Consider the following 24,628-nt stretch of genomic DNA (forward strand, 5'->3'; position numbering starts at 1 on the left):
CTTAGTTATTTCCTCAGCAACTTGAACACGTGATCAAAACAGTATGGCGGCGACCCAAAACAGTTTCAGTCGTCGTTTGTTGCGTTTGTTTTTAAACTAATTTCTTTTCCAACAATGTAGGTTTGGTGAGTCAACAGATTGATAAATCAGTATACCTAAAATGTATATATATTCTAGTACTATAGAAGTTTTTGTTATTTTATGAAAATAACTACTGTAGGCTAGCCTAGCCTGGTGACAGGTCTAGCCTACCATACCAACCACCACCGCCGTCTCCTTTTTTGCTTTTGTGTAGCCTCTCTCTGGCCCTAGCCTAGCTAGCTAGCCTACACACAACACCACCGGTCGAACCGGGTCTGCTATGCCTTTCTAGTGTAGGGCCTAGACCTTAAATTATATTCCTAGCCTAGCTAATGTTTGATTAACCTAAGTAAGCATATTTAGTAAAAAATTCTATTTTATTTTTGTTTTCAAATAGAAAGATGATTTATTATTAAGACTGAAAACAAATATTCCGTCCAGGCAGTATATATTTATTTAAAGAACAATATGGCAGGTGCTAACATTGGTCTGTCTAGGCTGAGTCGTGGTGTTGGAGAAGAAAAGAAAATTAAAGGTCATCGGAAGCTTGCGGTCTCATTGGAACCTGAGGTATTTTCAATATTTATTTGAAAATGAAAACGATACTTAACATATGATCTTCTTATTCTTATTAATATCAATAAAAAAAATACTACACAGGATTTCTTACATAGCACACCATTTTATTAGTTATTATACATTTATTTTCTTCATTAGTAATTAACTCTAAAACTTACTAAATTAATTTTAAAATGTTCCTCTCCAGGATTACTATAACTTGCATGCAAAGAAGTTCTTTCTACCACCAATCCAGCAATCAGCATGGCAAAATGAAAACATACTGAACCGTGAGATGCTGACGCACAAAACATTCACCACAAGAAAAGGTGCCCTGTTGCTGTATGCAGAAGATTTAGCATCCATAGGGGAAGATGGCAATGGTGATGTCAAGAGGAAGAAGGCTCTTGAAGCTGAGGATACCAACTTGTTCAGCAGTACAAATGACTTTTGTAGTGCAATTCTTTCATATGGAGCAAAGGTATATATATTTTCTTTACTTCTATGGTCTTATAAAGTTTGTTTTAAAAATATAATTCAGTTCAAATACTACTTATAATTTATTCTTCATACGTAAAAAAAAAAAAAAATGTTATCCCAATAAAACTCTCATACACCAACAGTATCCATGGGACGTTCTTATCTATAAATAAGGTGAAATAGAAAAATAAAATATGTTTTGACACTAGGCCAACTCTTATGGATTTACTGATAATTAATATTGCATCGAATATGTTAATATTTTTCAGGGAAATGATTCAAGTCCTGTGTTCTTAAATTTTGTGAAAGCAAGGAATAAATTAGGACCAAGACGATCAGTTCGTCCTGGATTTTCGGCCAAGCGGTATATGGCTAACTGGTCTCGCAGTTGGGACGATTCAATTCTCAACAAACTACGTACAAATGGTGAGGAAATAAACATCTATCTATTTCTAAAAAATGTTGATATAACATTACGTTTTTTTCATTTAGTATAGCACCTTTCTATACTACTGTACTGTACATTTCAGTGGCGGTTTTATTTAAGATCCATTTTTTTTTATATTCTATCCTATTAAACTAAAATATGTAGGCCAGTCTGGTATAAATAAGAAAAAAGTGACATTATAGACTTCTTCATCAGTACATCTATGGAATTTCTTGTACCAAACCTAAGTAGAGTTTGATGTTTTACAATCGTTGGGGAAATTGCCTCCTGCAGTGCAAATTAAATCCAAGTTTATAGTTTATTTGGTTTATTTTTTCTAGGAGACATTTGGGATAAGAATTTATTCCAGCCCAATGCTGCTAATCCACATATTTATAGGCGGATTAACGATGACTTGTCACAATACCCGTCACCGTATCATGTGACCAGGAGCATGCTGCTGTCACCTGGAGATGTCCAACAGTATGAGTTTTACAGAATCCGGTCAAATGACGGTAAGTAGTTTTCTTCATTTATCTTGTTTATTACTGATTACTGTATTTTTGTTTAAAGATGTAGTGTCCCTTGAAACACAAAAAAATGAAGGTCAAAATATTCTAAATTTAAATTGGCCATATCAAAGTAATATTAAAGTTATTCACTTTAAGTCGAAAATTCGAGCCAAAAACAACAAGTTTACGTAAGTAACAGGTAAATTAATTTGATTACATTTCGTCTGGAAAATCGCCACGAGCGAAAGTAAACAAAGATTTCAAACCACGAGTATGCATTATGCATGATGCTAATTAGGATTGTTTACAACTCGTTACGGTTGAGAAGGTGTTCTCATACAGATCGTGGGGAAGTTTTATGATTATGCATACAGAGTAGCCAAACAAGCGCGTTGCATTATGAGATATTTTTTGATCAAAAACTTTGACTGGAAGTCAAAGTTATTTTTTGAACAAAAAACGTCTGTATTTCAGTTAAATTATTGTTTTTTCGACTAATTTTTGGTGAAATTTAATAACTATTATGATACTTCAAAATGACCCACTTTTTTTCGAAATCTTTTTTTTTTTAATTTTTTTTTAATTAGTCAATGGGACAATACATCTTTAAGTTATTACTGTGGTTTGTCTCTCTCAAAAAACAAAAACATTTATTGTGTACAACTTTTTGTTAATTGCTACCAGATGTCTCTAAAGTATGTCGACGGTTACTTGAAACAGTACCAGTTTAAGAATAATGACATTCTTGTTCAGGATGTTAGAGAACTTTCTCCAGATCAACCTTTGAACCTCAATGTCTGGATGCTCTTTAAAGTGTTTTTAATTGATTTTTAGACATACCAGAAGAAAAAGAAGATTCTGTCCATTCAGGTCAATCAGTACCTTTAGATGAAAGACTAGTGAATACAGCAACCATTGCAGTGGTAACAAGAGATAAAGACAATAAACCACATCTAGTATCGTACAAAGATCTAGATGGTGATAAACAGACTGCAGTCCTTCAGAGGTTATTGGTTCAAAGTGTGATCAATCAGCATCAATCTATTGATGACTTGTTAGAGAGGATGTCATCTGTTAGTACTAAATCAGAGTCTGGAAGTGTTCTTCAATCTCCTTTGGTCCTTGATCTTGAGCAAGCCATTGTAGTAAGTTGAATAAGGCACATAAGGATAGTGTGTAATACCTATACTGAGAAAAATCGTGATGTGCCCAAATATGGTAGTGATATGCCAAAATTGGTAGTGATATGACATCATCATGTTCATATGGGCTCATCAAGCCTCGCAGTGCCTTAAAAGGGTCTGCAAGTGTTCTCCTTTGGTTCTTGATCTTGAGCAAGCCATTGTAGTAAGTTGACTTTCTATAGGCATAAGGATAGTGTGTAATACCTATATTGCAGAATTGTAAGTTTATACAGTGTCAACAGTGTAAGGTATTCCAGTTTGAAATGATTGGGCCTAGACATTTGTTATTTTATTAATTTTTTTCAACAGCAAGTAACTTGCCTTTTATAGGGTTCGTAAACTATAATGTATTATGCTTATAAACTCCTTTGAGGCTAGTGAGTGGAGTTGAAAAAGTTACAATCTTGTCACTAGGTCAGGATTGGACCTTGGGATTAAATTTGGCTTAATTGACATTATATCTGACTTCATTAATGTTCATTTTATTATTATTTATTTATTAGGATTTAGTGACATCAAATTCAAATCAACTTCAGAGTGGTAATCAAGTTTTTCCAGCTCTTTCACCAACTCAAAGTATGATATATTTTCTTTCAATTCATTACACTTCTTTTATTATAAACTCCTATGATACCCTTTTCACATTCAAAAATGTCGAGAAACTCCGGAGTTACCCCTTTCACACCAACCTAGGAACACCAGGGTTTATTTTGTTTGTTTACATAATGACAATAATTAGAATCATTTTAATTAATAATATTTTTAATTTAATAATTACTTTCAAAGGTAAGTAATATAATGTTTTATTGATACTACTTATTATTTACTAGACCCGCTATATAAATGTTTAAAGTATTTTGCAATAAAACTAAAGCAATGAGTGATCGTGTGAGGATGGCCTTTGACCTTAAACTCCGGAGTTTTGATGTTTGTACCTTTCACACCAAAACACCGTGGTGTCCCCGCATTCGCTGTCCGGAGAATGTTCAGTTGTTCAACCCCGCAGTTTTAAACTCCGGAGTTGCTTGATTTTACCTTTCACACCAAAACAGCGGGGCGTCAACTCTGGAGTGTCTCCAGAGTTTTGCTTTTGGTGTGAAAGGGGTATCAGAGTATTAGTATTACTGTTTACTCTTTCAGAAGATTCTATGCTAGAGCCAACACTTAACTCTGCAATAGGGCAATACATTCCACTACCACCTATTACTTCACCCATCCCTGCCATCAGACCTCTGATGAAGAAGAAACCTTTAGGTGGACGATCAGGGAAATTACCAGCTCTGCCATCAACAAGTCAGTCATTGAGTTCCGGATCTTATTCTCTGGTTGATAGTAAGTTAATAATCAACAATATATTGTTTCTCATTATGTCTGTTTACATTTACTTATTTTAACATTTTACTGTTTCTTAATGGTTTCGAATATTACACATTTTTACAATTATTGAATTTTGTGATATTAAGTTCCGGATCTTTTGTGATATTAGGTGAAGAGTCTCAACAATGGCAAGGCAATACACAAGAAGAGAACAACAATATTAAAGGAAGACTCGGAAAATTAGGAAACCTTAAGTCAAGTTCAAACAACTCATTAAACAAAGGTAGATTAGTTACTTTTACACCTTTTATGTATCTTTGTTTCCGATTGGTGAATTTGTCGTTAATTATTAGTTCTACCTCACAGACTGATAGTTATTGGTTGAATTAAATCAGTTATTACATCCATCTGTTTCACAATCCATTTTTATCACAGTTCCAGCTTCAGACGTGGACTTGACGTTGAAGTTATCAAATAACATCGATGGCAGCTTGGAGAACTTAGCAATGAATCAAGTACAGGGAGGATTTATGCCAAAATGGCAAGAGAAGAGTATGAGATCTTACAAGTCCAGCCTTAAGAGTAGCTCTGGAAGCGTTGTTATGGGTCCTGATGGTGACATCCTGGCTATTGGTGGATCTTATGTTCAAAGTTTAGCTAGTGCCAGTGAATATGGTAATTTTTTTCACAGTATATCTTAAAGCTGGACAACCTTTTGCTAGTCCAAAATATTTGGTTCGATAGTGAAAAGGAAATTGTGACCTTTCAGGCTTGTTAGAGAATTCTTGGTTTTTGAAGAATCTAGTTTTAAAAGAGTTGATTGTGTCTTTAGTTTTTGTATTTGTTTGTATTACGTTCATTTTTATTTCTTTTAGACATTCCTTCATTTGTATTATCCTCTATTTAGCTGAATTTTAAGCTTATATTATCCAATCTTGATGCCAATAGGTAATGATGATGTCATTGAAGATGATGTCATCAGAAACCAGGAAGACGCTATGAGTAAATCAGAAAGCATTCATCCGCCTAGTGTAGCCACTGATGATAAGCAGGAAGATCAGGATGATCTTTCAGACGTCGTATCATCTCAAAACGATTCTGCAGAATCTTTAAAGAATTTAGAAACTGCACAAGACAGAGCATCGTCTGGTGGAAACAGTGTAACAGAAGCAGTTGCAATGGTGGTAGATGGTGGAGAACTAGAACATGCAGTTACGGAAAATGATGGTGGACTTGGTAAAGAGAATGCACTGGATGAAACCACTGGTGATGTTGAGGATGAACAGAAACAGGAAGAAGACCTTGATGTAAACACGACAGAGGGAAGTGTGCCAAAAGAATGGAAAGAACAAGAAGAAAATGAGGAAGAAGGAAAAAAACTCTTAGATTCGTCTGAAAATAAACCAGAACAAAGGGCATCTGAACAAGGTATGTTCTTTATCTTATATGATTTATAGCTTCATTTAAATGCTAAATATAAATGCTTTTTACAAGTTTTGTTTATTTTATTTCGATTACACCAAACAGCTAGCTACAGTATGCCGTACACAAAATATAAAGTATATATAAGTTTCAAAACAACAAATTGTTTTAGTTTTACTGTGATGATGTACGGAACTTAGAAAAAATTATGGAGGACGGGAGATTATACTTAAATATAATCTTTCATCATTCACCTCATGTCATTATATGTACCATTCCACTCATAAACATTCATTAATTGTATAATATATTATACTCAAGCATTGGATTATACTCCATCATATACATTTTTTTTTAATCATCTTTTTTTCATATTGTCAAAGGTCAAGATCAAAATACTGACGAACAACAACCTCCTGATGCACAAGATATGGGCAATGAGGAAGAGGAAGTTCATGTTTCTGATGACAATCGTAGTGTTGTATCAGCAGCTTCTGTGATGGAAGATATCATGGGACAAGCTTTAAAGGTCGCAGAATCCGTCATTCAAAGGCCGCAATCTGGAAGAGATTTAGCAGCTGATGCTAAAGTAAATTCTAATCTTGTTTTAATGACATTTTCATTATTTGATTCTTTTTTCATATCAATTTGATAGAATTTTGAAAAGCTCTAAAGGAACCAAAGTGAACTTTAGTTACATTGACAAATACAGTTGGATTTTAAAGTACAGATTTAATAGCTACTTTGAAGTAGCTTTGCTAGTTAATTGGCCCTTTTTTAAACTAGCTCACTGCAGTACGCACTGCTTCCTTGGGCTTGAATCTAACTGTAGCCATCAGCGCAAGTTCTGTGGTCTATTTGTATTTTGTATTTTGTATTAATATTTGTCCTCAGTGAGGAAATTCGGATTAGGCCCTCCACGGACCCACGGCAGCCAGCAGTGCAGCGCCTACCAGATTAGGCAATGAGAGTAAAGGATGCAATTAGTATGGTACAGATAACCTCGAACCCATGCCTATCACATGCTAGTCCGATATTACCATTACACCATCATTCTCCAGTATATACAGCACCCGACCCGACCCGATTTCTAGACGGTCTCCCATCCAGAACGCAACCGGGCCCAACGTTGCTTAACTTCTGGACGTCATGTGTTCGTAGTCCCAACCGAGAATTATTTGCATGTATTCTTATAATGTACTTAGTATCAATACAATTAAATCTGAGTATGGTAGATTTCTGACAAGTACGTGAAAATAGTATTAAAATTAATAATTCATTATTATATTTCATTTTTTCAGGCTGCAGCAAGTATGTGGGCGGAGCAACTCAAGGAAATGTTCTGTGAGAATGAAATTAAACTGGAGCGTTCAACTTCAGCTGGATTACAACTGACAAACAACGCCTTACTTACTCAATCTTCTGATGTTGATTACTGGGTCAAACAAAGTTCAAAGGTCAATAAGGACAAAAATAAGTTTAGGGTTCACTCTGCTGAAGCTGCTATCACCACCATTAAAAATATTATTAGTAACAAAAGTGAGTGAACTTTGTTTTGCCTTTCATAAATTAGTGTGAACACTTTCATGTACAGTAATACCAATATTGTTTAATAAAGAAAAGGTTCTCTTATATCTTGGCATGTACAGTATGAATTAACATTTATTAGGACAGAGATTAATAATACTATTTAAAAATTATAATTTTGGTAATATTTTTTATACAATGTTCTATTAAGTTTCTCATTCATTCAATCATTTACTTTGAATTAAATATTTTCAGATCCAAATTCTATCAAAGATGATACAATTGCAAACGCCATTACTGGTAAGTTATATATATATTTTTGGCCAGGTTTTAACTTTTAAAACCCCACTTTTGATTTAACGGTACATGTTTTTTTTTTGTCTAAGAGCTTAGGTGTATTTTTTTCGTTCGTATCTACATATTTTTTCTTTACAGTATTATACAAAAATAACAAAGCTCTTTCTACACTACAAACTAGTTTGACAAAAAAGTGTGATGTACCCTAATATGGTAGTGATATACCCTAATATGGTAGTGATATACCCTAATATGGTAGTGATATACCCTAATATGGTAGTGATATACCCTAATATGGTAGTGATATACCCTAATATGGTAGTGATATACCCTAATATGGTAGTGATATACCCTAATATGGTAGTGATATACCCTAATATGGTAGTGATATACCCTAATATGGTAGTGATATACCCTAATATGGTAGTGATATACCCTAATATGGTAGTGATATACCCTAATATGGTAGTGATATACCCTAATATGGTAGTGATATACCCTAATATGGTAGTGATATACCCTAATATGGTAGTGATATACCCTAATATGGTAGTGATATACCCTAATATGGTAGTGATATACCCTAATATGGTAGTGATATACCCTAATATGGTAGTGATATACCCTAATATGGTAGTGATAGATGATAGTGTATATAAGGCTTTAGGGACCATGTCAAAATTATTCTACTGCAGTAACTATATTTTGTTTACTTTTTAACTGGTTTATACAACAATAAGTATTAGCAAGCCTTTCTTTGTATTCATGCACACTGTTTATTGAGTTGACTGTCTCATAAACATCTACATTGAAAAAAACTAAATAAAAAAATTTTGTTTCTGCAGTAACTGCAGTAGAATCATTTTCCATGGTCCCTTAAAAAGAAAATTTTAAACTCTCTTTAGGCTCTGTCTACACTATCAAACTTTATGTGACAACAGAACCTGATGTGTCCATATGTAGACATGATGATGTCGTATCACTACCAAGTTTGAGCATATCACTACCATATTTGGGTACATCCCCCTTTTTTTGTCAAACTAGTTTGATAGTGTAGACAGAGCTTTAGGTTTACAATAGTACAGTTAGAAAATTCCTGCATGCTTGATATTGCAAGGTGAATTTAATAGCTGGCATTTAACATTATGAATCACTTCATTATATGAATCTTAAATATTATAGTCGAAGAAAATGTCACGTTTGTGTTTAATTGCATCAAAGTGTAATTTTCTGATTTCACGTAATTGTCTACAGAATTAAGTTCAAAAGTTCACAGATAGAATAGATAATTTGGTGAATTAATGTCATGTGAATTTTAATGATAAAGAAGTTTAAGAATTGTAATAAATCGTGTGGCTTCAAAGTGAGTCACTTGTTTGGAAATTTGAGAATTTCATAGTTCTATTGAATACAATAATAATAGCTTTGATGTGGTCTTTGAATTAATCTATTGGTAGTATGATATGTAAACAATTAAATTTAGTGAGTGGATTATATTGTAAACTAGAAAGCCACTCCGAGAGGGCATACCTCCGCCTACTGTAAACTTCTCCTACATAAGATTTCTCCGGTAAAAAAAATATATATATATATTTGTGTGTGTCTTAATGCTGTTTGTGATTTAGGCTAATTTCATTACAAGCATGTGTATGCGAGTTTGGTGTAATGGTTATGTAACAAAAAGCCTTTCAATTAACAATAGCTTCAGTTGACTAACAATAGAACAGCAACACGAAAATCAAACGAGTGAATTTGAAAAGAAATAGGTTTTTTAAACTACTCGCATCAAAAAACGTGCACATTAAATCAAATTATGTTTTAAAATTACATATCACAAATTATAACTCTTGCCTCTTGTTAAAAAATGAAGTTTTTTGGACAAGTAGTTCTCGAGAAAATGCAATTTCAGTTTACTTGTTACTTTAAGACTGCTCGCCGGCTTTTGAAAAATTCTGTCCTATCTTTTAACACTAGCAGGTCTAAAAAAGTATACTAAAAAGTGGTCCAGAATTGGGACTGTGGTCCCAAATGGTCCCAAAATGGAATGGTCCTTGACCACATATCTATCTGTCTATTCATTTTGGTAAAGATCTTGTAATTACTTTTTGAGTAATCCTGCTAACAAACAAACAAACACACGCTACCGATTACATATACCTCCTTGGCGGAGGTAAAATATGGTCTGTAACTTTATAAACATCTATGAAGGATTAGCATATTCTTTCTTTTATTTATCATTTTAATTTAGCTTTTCGATTATTTTATTTGCATCTATTACATTGAGATCCGGTCACTGATAATCCACACTAATCCTACATCATGTTATGATTATTATAGTCTTTCTGTTTAGGAATTATGGTCGAATTTTTCCATCAATACTTGAATCGACTGATATTTGTTTATGGCACTTTTTTGGAGATTCAAAATATGAAGAAAAAAAACAAATGTAGATGAATTAAGATTAATGTTTTCAGAGGCAACAGAAAAAAGTGACAGAATTCAAACAACACCAGTACTAGACCAGATCATCAAAGATCATAAGCCACTTGTGGCAGAAGACATTCATGTATCAGAAGATGAGGCTTCTGGTGTGTACATCATTTCATCAAGAGCACCATCCAGTGCCATGGAATCTGAAAGCAGCAACTCTGTCGGCAAGAGGCATAGCATCAGTGTTGATATACCTACTTCGGAGAGTATACTAGATGATATCATTGACACTACAGTTGAAGCGCTGCTATTCAAGGAGACTGATGGATCCATACAAAGTCTTCAGATGAAAGGAAGCAGCAAGATAGAAAACGATTATATAGAAAAGGAAAATATTAACAGGGATAGTGAGTGTTGGACCATTCAGTGCACTTTTCTTTTGAGTGAATTTTCACAAAAGTTGGAACCAGCATTTTTCACCTAATTCGTCCGATGTATAATGTTAACAATACTAACAGAACCACCCCCAACATCTTTTTTTATTTCAAACTAATTTTAAAATTCACAATTTTAGATATTTCAATCACTTTTATACTCTTTTTTTAGTTTTAAGAAATATTTTTGTTAAATCTACATGTTTTCTTGTTTTGTAATTTATTTTATAATATAATAATAATTATAATCCCACCCCCTAATGTCTGTTTAGGTCTACTTTAGCAGATGAACCAGAGCAGTAGTAGTGAGACTGAGAGTTCATGAAAACCTCTCCTGTATATGCACAAAATCCTACCTTTCTATACTAATTGTTGCCTCGATTAAATTATTAATAATACAATTCTAATTACTTATAAAATCACTTGTTCTATTGAATCTTTATAAAAATGTTTTATTGTTTTAAAACTGTGTGTTTTTGTATTGTGAATTAAATTGCCTTGTAAATTTAAATAACATTTTACATTAATTTGTTGATAATATTTACTAATATGTGTATTCTTGTTGTTTTCTCATATTTATTATTTGTCACAATATGGTAAGAACAAAACATGCAATTAAATCATGTTCATTTTTTTGATTTATTAGAAGATGCAGAGAAGAAGATCGATGGTACTGGTGATGCCCCACCCACAAAGTTACCAAAGAAGTCATCAGCAAAATTATCTGCTTCAGCGCATAGCACATTGTCTGGAAAGAGGTTACCAGAAGAAACCTCTTTGGAATTTGATGTAACCAGCTACCAAGGTGTTCAAAAGGAGAAATTACCTGTGAAGGAAGATGGCAAGGATGAGGATGATGACACCCAAGCCTTCAAAGATGCTATTGATAAGATTGTCAATGAAACAGGTTTGTTGTTTGTTTGTTGCTGTTTTATGTTCTGTTCTCATGTGAGGCTAAGCGAAAAATAGCCATGAGAAAATCCCCTCCCTCCACTCTAAGTCCTGATTGAACCCCGGAGCTTAGGAATTGGATTAGAGAATGCCATATTTTTAATAAACAAAAATTAAAATAAGCTAAACTTGACATAAATAAAAAATTATTATTAGTCACCTCGGTTCAATTCCTGGATCTATCCATATACATATTGAAAAAAAAATCATTTAAAAACTACCAATACACTCGCAGCTCAAAATGTGATTCACTACCACATCTTAGATTGATAGATGCACCAAATTTAAAGTGCTATGTCTGTATTACAGAGTGTTGAGCTGTTGCTTAGTTGGCCATCTAAGTCTTATATTCTGTCTATGGCTATATCACAGTACCAGAACCTCCTGCTACCAAACGTCAGACACGACTTGGTTAAAAAAGAGGTTTCTTAAATATTTTCCGCATTATGTATTTCAGTATATCAATTACACAAAAATCACTTTCAGGTTTACTTGAAAAAGATAAGAAAGGCAAAAAACAAAAGAAGACAAAGAAACAAACAACTGTAAGTCCAGAAAGTGACAAAAGTATCAAAGAAGAGCAACAAGATGAAAGAGAAAGGTTTATTGTTGGTAGGTAATTTATGTTTTACTTCTCCCACTCAACTTCCTTCATCGTTTTGAAAACATTTGTAGTTTTGATTTTTTTTTTGCTTGTGAGAAGGAGGAATTGTACAACTCTCAAAATCTTCCTTTCATTAATCGTGGAAATTGATCATCAATGTGTTACCAATTCATTTCGTTTAGTTGAGATTTAATGTACTGTAGTTGGTTTAACTTTTTATATATATTTTTGATAGTACGTTTTATAGACATTACATGAACTAGAATCACTCATGCTCTTATGCATACTATGTTGACATGTCTACATTGATTCATGCTTTATGCCTTAAGCCAAGATATTATTAACAATCTTTGTACAGAAAGATTAATTGGTTTTAAAGTTTAACATGTAAAACATGTTTCTCTGATGACATAGCTATTCTTACATCATCACCATAGTCTATTCATTTTCAATAGAAGCGCTACCCTTATTTTCATTATTGACTGGTCACATAAAACTGATCACAACATATCTACTTGCACTGCTTGGATAGAAACACCCAAGGTGTATGAGGAGGTATATCTTTTCAATATAGATCAAATAAACCTATTGTTAATAGCATAGTCATGTGACCGAGCGGTTAGGCAGACTCAATTTGACCTCACTTCTAGTAGTAGAACAAGTCTTCTGGTTTAAATACCTGTAGGGTTTATGTACACTCTTAAAAACCCAGTGCAGATGCTGTCCGGCCTGCTGTTTCTATCAGGTTTACCTGCACCCAATCCTTCAATAGCTTCGTTTGAGGCTGAAATAAGATTCATGTCATGAAGTAACTTCCCGAATGATCGTTAATCAAAACGTTACTACGTTTGATCTACTAGCGTTCCTGTTCCCAACTAGTCACCCATTCATAGAATCACTGATAAAGAAAGTCTATCTGGTGGTGACTATAGAATGGTCCCTCCCAAGTTAGACATGATTATACTTGGCTTTAGTAGATAGAAGATAGAAATGTTTTGTTAGAAATAGAGCATACAATGTTTCATGTTTGATTATCACAACAAAATCCAAGAAGTATCCAGCTTCCCTGTTACAATAATTTATTTTTGGTAATACTATAGCAGTTGAGGTCATCAATATAAATAATATAAGTTATGTAACCAATTATTGTTGTTGCTCAGGGTTGCCGGCAAAAGATAAGGCTCCGTACACTCAACCAGGACATTTGTCTGCAAATAAAGGTTTATTTTAGTTGCTGTGTTTGTTGTTGATAAATAATTCTGCATGATGAGAATATTGTGTGTAGAATAAAGTTATTACCATCATCATAATGGTGATTATATCATGTTATCATTACTATCAATATCATTTTTCACTATAATCATATCTTCAGCATGATCATTACTTATTTTTATTATTGTCATTATTATCATCATTTGTTATCATTTTTATCATTTTTATACCTCTGTATTATCAGCTCTTGCCAACTGAATAGAAGTAATCATGTTGGGATTGTATATTAGTGAACTTTCAGTTTGAGATAACCTATGACTTATGCATATTGTGTTGTTGGTTGTCTCCTGAACCTAAAATCCACTGGTTTAAAGGATTGATTGAGGGAGTACATCCAATGCTCACAATAAACTACAGTAGTTCCTAGTCCTTAAATCCAAAGCTTTCTGACAGTACCCGCCTTTTACTAGAATGTTCATAGAAAATACTAACGGTTTGTTTTGCAATAGTGTGAAGAAATTGTTATAAAGTTGAAACTATAACTCTAAGCTTATTGTACCTTTTGTTAACAAATAACATTTTATACAGTATTTCAGTATTGTAGAATATTAGAATCATTAATATATGAAAGCTATATAAAAAACATTTTTTTTAAACTTGTAAACTGCATGTTTAAATTGGAATATTGACCGTAGTCTCACTGCATTATTAATGTTTAATTGAATGTTGCAGAAGGTTGTGTTGCTAATAACCGTACCTACATGAATATGCGTCCATTTCATGAATATTCGTCCAAATTCACTGACCTCTGTTTGTGGTGAAAGGTGAAATATATAAGCTATCGGACAATATTTTAAACATATAAATATATGGATAAATTCCTGCCCTGAAATTGGTACCTCTCCACTCCACTATAATATTCTCAGTACAAATTCCGGTCATGTTGATATCCCATAATTCAATTTCAATTTCTTTTACTTCGGAAATTTCCTCCATATCAACATAATCCTCAACCCAAAACTTCTTGATGGTTTTCAACACAATTCTGGTAATAGTACCCAGTACCCTACAGCTCCAGAAATTTTTCATGTGTTTGGTAGTGGGAAAAAATGTATAACAAACAACCATACAGACTCTCTCTATTTTGTAACATACCTTCACTAATCTCTACACAATCTGTTTGCTATACCTTTTGTTTAGAATGTGGATAGCACAAAAATGTTATAGTGGACTTATTCATGTGAGTACCTAAGCTACTGGATATTATATTTGATTTAATTTAAACTTGAAACATAATATTTACATTTGCAGGAAAACCAAAAGAACCTAAAAAACCAGATGCATTAGGTTTCAAAAAACAGAAAAATAAAAAAGTAGTCAAGAAAGAAAAAAAGAAAGTCATCGACAAGAAGCCGGTTAAAGGAAAAAAGAAAACTATAACTTCAGATAAGGATAAAACGATTGAAACAGAGAAGGTTGAATCTCCCAAACTAGAAAAGGTAGGTATAATGTACTGTATATTGTTGAGAGAAAGGGAGGGAGTGGAGGTATTTTGAGTAGGACGGGAGTGAGTAAGGAAAGAAGCACAGAACATAGGCTGATCCAATGTAGGACTTTATTTTTTAAATGGTGAGAAGTAAAGAAAAAAGTTTTTAGAGAATTCAGATAGAATATAGTTTTCCTGTTTCTTTAGTGTGGGAGTTTATTTCAGTAAAATTTATATCTAAATTCCTATAGTTATGTAATCTTTTGGTTTCATCTGATATTCAACTCAAGAAAATTATGCATTTCAAAGAAGTTATTATTTGTTCCTTTTGCAATATCTCTTAATTCATGTGTTACTTATTTGTCAGATATTCTTTCTATATTTGATATACGGTAACCATAATAAATAAGAATAAAACTATTTGTTTTTGATATTGAAAAAAAGAAGATTTATATGACCCGTTTATAATGATGCTGACCTAGTTTCATACAGTGTCTAAATTCAATCACGTTAAATTCAAATTTGGACTGCTTGTCCACAGTGATTACATAGGTAAATTCACTCTTTTTGCTTCAGGCTAACATAAGACATGTTAAAATCGGTTGTCATGTGTAAAATTTGAACTATTATTTTGTAAAACAATTTTTATATTAAAGTAATCTAGGGTTACTCTATCATACAAACCTCCTGATTTCCTGAGACCTCCATCATTTCATCATTTTCTTGAATCATTGTATACTACCGTATTATTTTATTGTGATTTAATGAATAAATGTATTTGTAATTTGTAAAACCAGCTAACTCATGTAGACAACCAGCAAATTGTCAGATATTTTTTTTCAGAATACATTGCTCTCATTTGCGAATATGTTATGAATGTAAATTGTTTACGTATAAAAAGATCAACTTATATTAGCATTAAAAGCTGTCATTTAAGATTCTTAAATGGTTTTGGAATAACAGAAAATCTGCAAATGGCTTAATATAAAAACTTCAAACGAAAACAATAAGAAGTCAACGTATTGATATATTTTATCACTTCAATAACGTCTGACTATGTAGCTGTTGAGTCTAAAAGTAATTATGCGCACATTCAATAACTAAAAATTAATGCAAATTACCAATTTGTGTCTGTCTCCAACCCCCACCCCCTTAGACCAAGAATTTCCCCCCAAAAAAACTGTGTATTTTTTAATTGGTTTCAAAATCATCATTTTCCGTTTTCCACTTTTAAAGCCAAGGACGATGATGGGTATCACTGAAATATTTGTCAAAATGTTGTTAACCAGTTTTATCCTTTATAACAGAAATTCTTTAGAGATTTGTTTATACTACTTGTAGGAAGCTGAAGAAGCACCAGCAAACGATGTCCAGTCCACTAAAGAGGAGGAAGTGGTGGGACATTCTCTGACACCAGACATGATGTCCATCGATCAATCTATGTCAGGAAAGTCTTCAGAATCACCAGAATCCCCACAGTTTATTATCATTCATGATGTAAGTTCTATTTTGGACTTTTTATGTAAAGTTTTTTTTCCACTAGTAAACAACATAAATGCTATTAGATTATGATAGGTCTAGATCCATAATTTCCATTGTAATATCTACAGCAAATCACTGGTTATTCCAAGTAGTCTGTTGTTTTCTGATTTTAAGTCAACCACTTCAAAAATATATCCATATTTAGTTGAAGAAGTTGACTTAACTTTGAGAGAGCAATCAGACAAATTTGATTAACTATTGGTCAGTTTATGGACATTAAGTATGTTTCTGGGTTGTCAACTGACCTGTTTCCAGGTTCTCAACTGACCTGTTTTTCCACATGTCACTTGTGATTAATTATGTTGCTTGTGTTATATTTTGAAAATAGCACTCATAATTGACAGTTTGATGGACATTAATAATATTTATTAATTTTTCGTAAATTGGCTACCGGTATATAATTCTCCAAATTTATGACACAGTATTAGGGTTGTGGCACAGTCTTGACAGAAAACTCAAAGTGACATAAACAAATTATTAGTTTTTTGTCAAAATTCAATATATTATTATTAATATGAATTAGTATTTTTGTTTATCTTATGCTTTTTTCAGTATTTTAAGAAATAAAATCATTTGTCTTTGTTTTACAGTTGTCTTTTATTTCTTTTAATCCATTTTCCACTTTGAAATTCTTTGCTTTTATTTTATTTTCATTTTTAACATTTTTATTTAGGAGTTTTCAGATTCCGATGATGAAGAGGTATTTATTTTTTTTCTGCAAATTGTTGTGTTATTTCTGTTTTACAAAGATTGTTTAACAAAAAAAAACACATTTTTTATTGCAAAACTTTTATTTATTTGCAAAAGGTTAATTAGTTTGTTTTGTAGTAGTTATTTAATGATTGTATTGTGTATATTATGTTTATGGTTCATTAGTTTTTGAAAATGTTGTGTAGTGAAGATAATTTGGATTTTGAATGGTTTTTAACAATGTTCTGTCACTTCTAATCTGAGGAAAACTGAACTAAAATACTGATATTAAATATAATTTAGTAAAAGTTATTCTAAAAAAATTATATTGGTACTTGGTAAATTAACAGTAAAGCCCGTCTTTTGGGACGTCCATATTTAGAGGACACCTCTTTTAAAATCATACACCTTCCCATGAAACTAACAAGATAATGGCCAACCTCTAATGTTTAGGCCAACCTCTAATGTTTAGGGGTTTATTAAGGTTAATAGGGGTTTTTTTTATCCTTGATTGATCCAGCTAATCATCAGAATGAATAAATAAAATTAAATAAAAAATTGTATTCAATATTCAATCTAAATATGAATGTAACACACACATTTGTTGTTAGAAATATGGGTTTACCGTTTTAAATTAATAATAATTTAATTAATGGTTTCACGGGTAAGAAGTGACATTACGTAATTTATGTTTGGTTTATTAACAATGTCGTATAATTCAGAAAACATAATGCATGATACAGTTTTAAACATGATTTATCTGTCATTACCGATCATATAGATATCATTATAAATAAGTATATACAGGTATAGTAATTGTAAAAGACAAGAATTAAGTTGTGGTTTGGTGGTTTGGTTATTACATCTGACTACGAATCCCAGAGTTTCCAGTGACCCAACATAAAAAAGTACTCTTCTATCAATTTCACATCCCCCTCTTACAAGACGATGAATCATCAATATTGATGTACGCAAAGGAATGGTGATGAATACAGTATATTTCTACGGAGCCATGCTTACGTCGTATCCCATTTGTGATATGAAAGGGCTAGGTTGTTACGACCTGCCTTGATACTTTGCATCTACCTCGCCATTGTGTTGCGTCCTAGTGGGAACCAAGCTTAATTGGGACATTGTGTTATATAAAACTTTAATATAGAACTGCCTAATAAATTTACCCATCTAGCCTTCACAAACAAATTCTCTTAAGTGATCTGAACAACTCTGAAAAACTCAATTATTTTCCACGACCAATGCCAGTTAAGACTCTTAATGTAAAATCATAAAAATTTTAAAGACTTCTGTGTTTACCGCTAGTATAAATATTAGCATTCTCTTAATGAGAGACCGAAAAGATGAATGCAATTTCACTTTCCAATAGAGAGATATTCAGTGACTAGATAATTAGTAAAATCGTTGACTCTTTCAATTGTTTATAACTCTTGCTGTTTTTGTTTGTCATGCAATCAAATTTCTTATTTATAATATAATTATGAGATCTGGCTAATTTGAGATTTCTCTATAGCAACAAGTCTTTGTTTCATCATAATTAATCATAACACCAAGTGTTAGTAATATTTCAATCTACTTATTTTAATTTATTTGCCATGCAGTTTCCAATTATAATGAAAGTCCTCTCACTTGCAGCAAATGACAACTCACGTCATTCAATGATTACATTTTGTATTATTATTAAACTTTATTATACAAGAAACAAATAAATTTGTATTTTGTAAAATCATCCTTTATATCAAATAAAAAAATGTAAAATAAGTAAAAAATGTGACGAACATCCCCCCAGGTCACACAAAACACTTAAAATAAGAAGGTAAAAATACATACAAAAGGCATACATTTCAGATTGGGATAACAAAAATTATATTAGTCACAGCATATTCTACAAAACATTTAAGAATCAATCAAACTAATTCAATAATTTATTGTTTCTAAAGCTCTGTCTACACTATCATACTAGTTTGACAAAAATAGTGTGATGCGCCCAAATATGATAGTGATATGTCCATATATGGGCACATCATTTTTTGTCACATAAAGTTAGATATTGTAGACAGATATTCAAAGCAGGAAATCCTCTAAATTATCAAGTTTCAAACCTTTTAAATTTACATATTTTTATATACATTTAGTTTTACCTAAAGTATGCGCAGGCATAGTTATATTTTAATTTTCCAAATTCTAGTTGATTTTGAACAATTTCTACTTTTTGTGAAGAAAAAAAATAGTGCAACCAATCAGAGATCAGGAAATGAGTTACCACACAAGCAAATGATAAAAATGCAAAAAAAAATAATTTGTACAAATAAATTTGCATAATGTAAAAAATGATTTGTAATGATATTTCTTATTGATCTACAACACAGCAGATATTGTGTTAATGGTTACTTATGATGTAATGAGGTTAACATTGGTCGTGACGTTGCTTTTAGTGTGCATCTAGGGACAATTAATCAATAACGAAATAAAAACTATTTAGACGGGCCATTAATTCAAAGTTTAAACTACTGACACGCAAGCAATTCAATGCACTTATCGTAAGTGATCAAGCAAATTTGGTGCATAGTTGACGTTATTAAACTAAGGTGCTTGTTTACAGTACAATATTTTTGCACATAACTTTATTTGGTAATTTTAATTATCATGTTTTGGGTGTACAAATCAAGTCAACTTCCCCAAAAATACACACCCTATGAATTCCAGAAAAGACTCCAAAAGCCGGAGGTCATCTCCGCACAACATTTTTTTCCATATTTTACAAATATGTACAGATTTTTCATGGTATTTTGAGCCAATCCACAGGTGTTTTTGGGGTTTGTTGACTATGGTTAAGAATAAGTAGGCTAGAAATTGTGGTATAATGGTTTAGGTGCCCTGTGGTTGATAATCAAATGGTGTTGTTCGGTTCAATCTTGCAAACATGATTTATTTGAATATGCACTAGCTTAACTTTTTTTAGAAAACTTGTCTACAAACTTGTGGTAATTGCTGACTTGTAAACCGTAATCTTTTGATCCATAGATAATGCTCTTGTATGTAGTGTTGATAGTACTTATTAATTCAGAATACATTAGCCTTTCTAATACACCATGCAGGACTTATTGCTTGCATGGCGAGGCACCAAAAACTATAATGTAATAGAGCATTTTATGCATGCCCATCATCCAAACAAACAGACTATCTACTACTCAAATATAAATGCTGATTGTAATAGTATGTTGTATGTAATCTTCAATGCTGTATTATGTAATAACAAAATACTGTATTAACATATATACCTGCAAAAATGTTCATGTGCATGTTAAAAAGAATTATTCAACATTTCATTTTTTGTCATATATAATAATATCCTGGATTTATAAAGCACCTAAAATTATTGATAGTGTAGACATTATTATATATTATGGTAGAATTCTTGTTGAATTTACAACAAAAAATTGAAAGAACACATCATGCATTAAAATAATGTTAGCCTTTAGCAAAAATAATTTACCTTTATCCACCTTTAAAATGTAATATATAGAACAGATTTAATTAAGTAGTAGTATGTTTGATTTTTTATTTATTTTTCTTTCATTGTTTTTTATTTATTTAAAATATGTTTTGATTATTATTATTTTGTTTTCATTTCATCTACATACTAATATATGAATGATGTTAGTAACTGACTGCATGTGGATAATTTAATTAAAAAATGAATTGCTTGCAGTGAGTAGGGCGAGTGCAAAAATGTCTGCAGTTAAAGAAGCTTCTCATTGATAGAGTCAAGAAATGTTACTTCAGCAGAAATACAAGAAGAATAATAATGTGACATTTATATAGCACTATTTTAAGGGTTTGATGACATTTAAGGGTTTGATTGTTAAAAATTATCTAGACTTTGAGTAGGAAATAGGCTAACCAAATAAACCAATGAAAAAGATTCAACCACCACCACACTGTTCCCCTGCATTTTAAGATTTAAGGCCCGCCTTGACAGTATTAAGTGCGATAGTGGTGTTTGGCATCTATACCTAGCTACAACATTTTTGACAACACTATTTTCAACATATAGATTTTATCAGTATGTAATATTAATAAAAACATACACAATAAAACCTGAGTATTGTTAATAAATTATTCATAAATTTATTAATATTTATTCTAGCCAATTGCATTGAGAGATGATACTAAGTCCTCTTCAACTATTGATGATAACATGTCTGATGTGATGTCATCAATAACTGAGGTACGGTTTATATTCACTATTATGTATAAACCATTTACAATTGTATTCATAATTGCTGAATAAGAGACAATTTCTGCAAAGTAAAGATTATTTGGTGATTTTATTTTAACTTGATAGAATTGTAGTAGGTAATAATATGTAGTCATTTTTGTTGTGAAAATAAAACACAGCGTTTGAATAATCTGATAGAATAATAACAAGGTATGAAAATATAACGAAGGAAAGTCAAATTTCCAGTTTATGGACACATAAATAATCTTGAATCTATATAATGGTTAGCAATGTATTTTTATATGTTTTGGCATTTTCTCAATGTTTTGAAGTATGTAAATGTTCAAATCACGTTTCCTATTTTTTTTATGGTGTTTTATTAAACATCAAAAATCCGTAAAATACATAAATTATGTTCTCTTTTATTCTAGGACTCAACTATTCAAGGCCCCCAGAGTGTGCAAAGCATACAAAGTATATCACGTAGCCAAGCCAAGCAAGCAAAACGTGCTGCTGAAGCCGAACGAAGAAAACAGGAAGTTGAGATAAAAAGAAAGAAGCGAGAGGAAGCCAAACGAAAATCATTAGAAGAAGTTGAAAGAAAGGAGCGAATGAAAAGAGAATTTGAAGAAGAAAAACTAAGAAAAGAAGAAGAAATAAGGTTGATATCTCTAGATTATGATCCCAAAGTCTGTTTTTTAAATTTAAATTTAGTATTAGTGCCATAACATCAACAGTTTATAGTATAAAGGACATTTGGTTTTTTATCCAGGCTCCGAAAGGAAAAAGAAATTGAAGAGAAACAAAGACAAGAAGCTGCTTTGCTTGCTAAGAAACGACAAGCACAGCTAGCCCTTGAAAAAGAAAAGAAACAGAGGGAAGAACGGCAACGAAAAATGGAAGAAATAGCAAGGAAAAAGAGAGCAGAGGAACTGAAACGAAAGGGTAAATTTTGTAACTTTAAATTTTTATTGCACAAGGGGAAACAGTTTGAAATGAATATACATAATATCTTGGTTTTAACTGTTTTTGCAGAGGAAGAAGAGATAAAAAGAAAAGAAGAAGAAGAAAGAAGGAAAGCTGAGCAAGAAATGTTGGAAGCAATGGCAGAAGAGGAAAGACTTGAATACGAGAGAAAAAAACAAGAAGAGGAACGTTTACAGAGAGAACGGGAAGAACAAGAACGTATACAAAGAGAAGAACAGGCTAGAAAGGCACAGCAAGAGGCTGAACGACTGATGCAACTGAAATTAAAAGAGCAGAAAGAATTAGAATTACGGTTGCAATTTAACAGACTACTTCAGTCAGAATCCAATATTCTAGCTCACTCTCAAGACATGACAAGGGCATTCACTTTCTCATACTATGAACTACTGGAAGCATTGGGAATTGAGGCCCCTGATTGGCTAAAAAAGGAGCTAGAACAGTATAGTGACAGTTAACCTGCTACAGTAGGCTGATCTATTATTGAAGAATGTAAAATGGTATAGTATCAAACTCATGTCTCCAGTTCAAAACCTATAAGTCCATGGTTCTGGATTCTTTCCTCTAATTACCTTTACTTTTGCCAAGCTATTGTTTCCTAGTAGGCAAGTCTAATCCTCTTTTGTCATACAACTGACAAACTGTTTTTATTTATTTATTTTTTTTAAACCCAATTTCAAATAGTTTTAGTATTATTTTCTAAATTATTAAGTCAATTAGTTTTTAATTATTCTTGTGGTACTAACATTTGAACAACATTGCAATATTTTGAATATATATTTCAACACAAATTGAATTGAAAATTTACTGTATATATTGTATAATATAATACTGTAGTAAGAATGTTTTTATTATCTATAGATGTATATTCATATTTTTGTGACCTCTATGACAATATTTATTTTTAGTATTCATTGAAAAGCTTCCATCTAAACCATGTATTGAATTTCTAAAGATTCAACCAATCAGAACGTAGATTTGTTAGTCAAAATTCACACGATCAAAAAAAGTACGAATTTGTTGAGGTGTGACGCCGGATACACTCTTACTCTGGACGTACAAAGTAACGCATAGGCCCTATTCTATGCATTTTGGTTGGTTATTTGAGCAAATTAGATTCCAAACAATAAAAACGTTTTGGTCACTACCAGCTAGGACAGAAGGTATGTTTGTAAGGCCTGCTACTTAGCTAACTATACTAGCCTAGGGCCAGGCCAAGTAGGGCCTAGGCCAAGTAGTAGGCCCGGTGGTACACAGATTAAAATGATATGTGGTGTGGAGACTATAACGTAGGCCTAGACTAGCTAGATGACGGGGCAGTCTTTTTAGACCTACCTAATGAATTTATTTTTGATATTGATATGGGAAAATGTAATATGATGAAATACGATGGTCTGCCCAAAAGTGTGGTTTCAGAGAATAACAATGAATCCTCATTTTTTATTTTAAGTCCCGTTTGATTTTTAAAAAGTGTAGTATTTTATTACCAAGTCTAGACTCGGAAAAAATACATGCAATTACCTTCCTATTTTATCAGTATTATTTTTAATTAAGTATCCCTTCTGTATACATGTTGCTTTAATGACTCGTTCTCACTGTAGGCCAACCTCAAATGTTGTGTAGACTTAATTATTTCTGATCCGTCTAAAACCATCCCATTGAGGTTTGTAAATTTTATGTACATTCCGTGTTTCAGAATTAGTATGGCCGAGTAATAGACATTAAAACATAGAGTATTACATAGTCGACAGTTTAGGGAAATATACCCATGTTAAGTAAAAATCATGTTCCAAATGTCTATATTTGGCATAAATTATATAGTATTTATATTGTATTTTCTTCCATCCATTCAATGCAATATTCATTTTGCGTATTACCACCTTGATCGTGTATTCTAAAAAAAAATGTTTTACGAAAATAAAGGTTACTATTAGTTCAATATTTATTATATAAAAAAATATCCGTCCATAATAATCAATACATTCCCTGTCGGCAGCAATGACATTGTCGTTTATAAATATATATATATATATATATATATATATCGTAAATAAAATAATTTTGCGTATAAACGTATCCTCTGTGTTTTAATATGCGCATTGCAACAACTTAACCCACAATTTGACGCAACGACACGAAACCATTAGCTAGGATGTCCAACTATTATTCAATTTCCAGGGGCCTAATACGAAATCACAAAATTGACGCTCGCTCGCGTACAATCGTATTATCGATTTTAGCGCGCGCGCGTGTGTG

At 32.1% G+C, this 24,628-nt stretch overlaps 1 protein-coding gene across 4 annotated transcripts; it reads left to right on the forward strand.

Annotated features, from left to right (window-relative positions):
• Positions 1 to 66: 66 nt before the first annotated feature.
• LOC140040128 (uncharacterized) lies at positions 67 to 24,376 on the forward strand. 4 transcript variants are annotated; one of them, XM_072085815.1, is made up of 23 exons: positions 67 to 125; positions 479 to 651; positions 848 to 1,120; positions 1,389 to 1,545; positions 1,888 to 2,061; positions 2,893 to 3,203; positions 3,746 to 3,818; positions 4,383 to 4,574; positions 4,729 to 4,842; positions 4,995 to 5,234; positions 5,508 to 5,987; positions 6,365 to 6,570; positions 7,283 to 7,520; positions 7,764 to 7,808; positions 11,316 to 11,576; positions 12,107 to 12,232; positions 14,748 to 14,935; positions 16,264 to 16,419; positions 17,138 to 17,164; positions 21,317 to 21,397; positions 21,820 to 22,049; positions 22,161 to 22,333; positions 22,424 to 24,376. In XM_072085815.1, exons 2-23 carry the CDS (start codon positions 550 to 552, stop codon positions 22,828 to 22,830), a joined length of 4,254 nt encoding a protein of 1,417 aa, XP_071941916.1. In that variant the 5' UTR covers positions 67 to 125; positions 479 to 549; the 3' UTR covers positions 22,831 to 24,376. The 4 variants fall into 4 exon arrangements, with proteins under 4 accessions (XP_071941916.1, XP_071941918.1, XP_071941919.1 ...); XM_072085817.1 differs by lacking the exon at positions 17,138 to 17,164; XM_072085816.1 differs by lacking the exon at positions 67 to 125 and having other exon boundaries at positions 432 to 651.
• Positions 24,377 to 24,628: the final 252 nt, after the last annotated feature.

The sequence above is a fragment of the Antedon mediterranea genome, chromosome 2 (assembly GCF_964355755.1).
Source record: "Antedon mediterranea chromosome 2, ecAntMedi1.1, whole genome shotgun sequence".
Taxonomy (NCBI): Eukaryota; Metazoa; Echinodermata; class Crinoidea; order Comatulida; family Antedonidae; genus Antedon; species Antedon mediterranea.

Coding starts and splice junctions, on each gene's coding strand:
- LOC140040128 (XM_072085815.1), top strand. CDS start 550: ATGGCAGGTGCTAACATTGGTCTGTCTAGGCTGAGTCGTGGTGTTGGA. Junction 5,988..6,364: donor ACAAAGGGCATCTGAACAAG/GTATGTTCTTTA, acceptor ATATTGTCAAAG/GTCAAGATCAAAATACTGAC. Junction 22,050..22,160: donor AGAAAAGAAGAAGAAATAAG/GTTGATATCTCT, acceptor TTTTTTATCCAG/GCTCCGAAAGGAAAAAGAAA.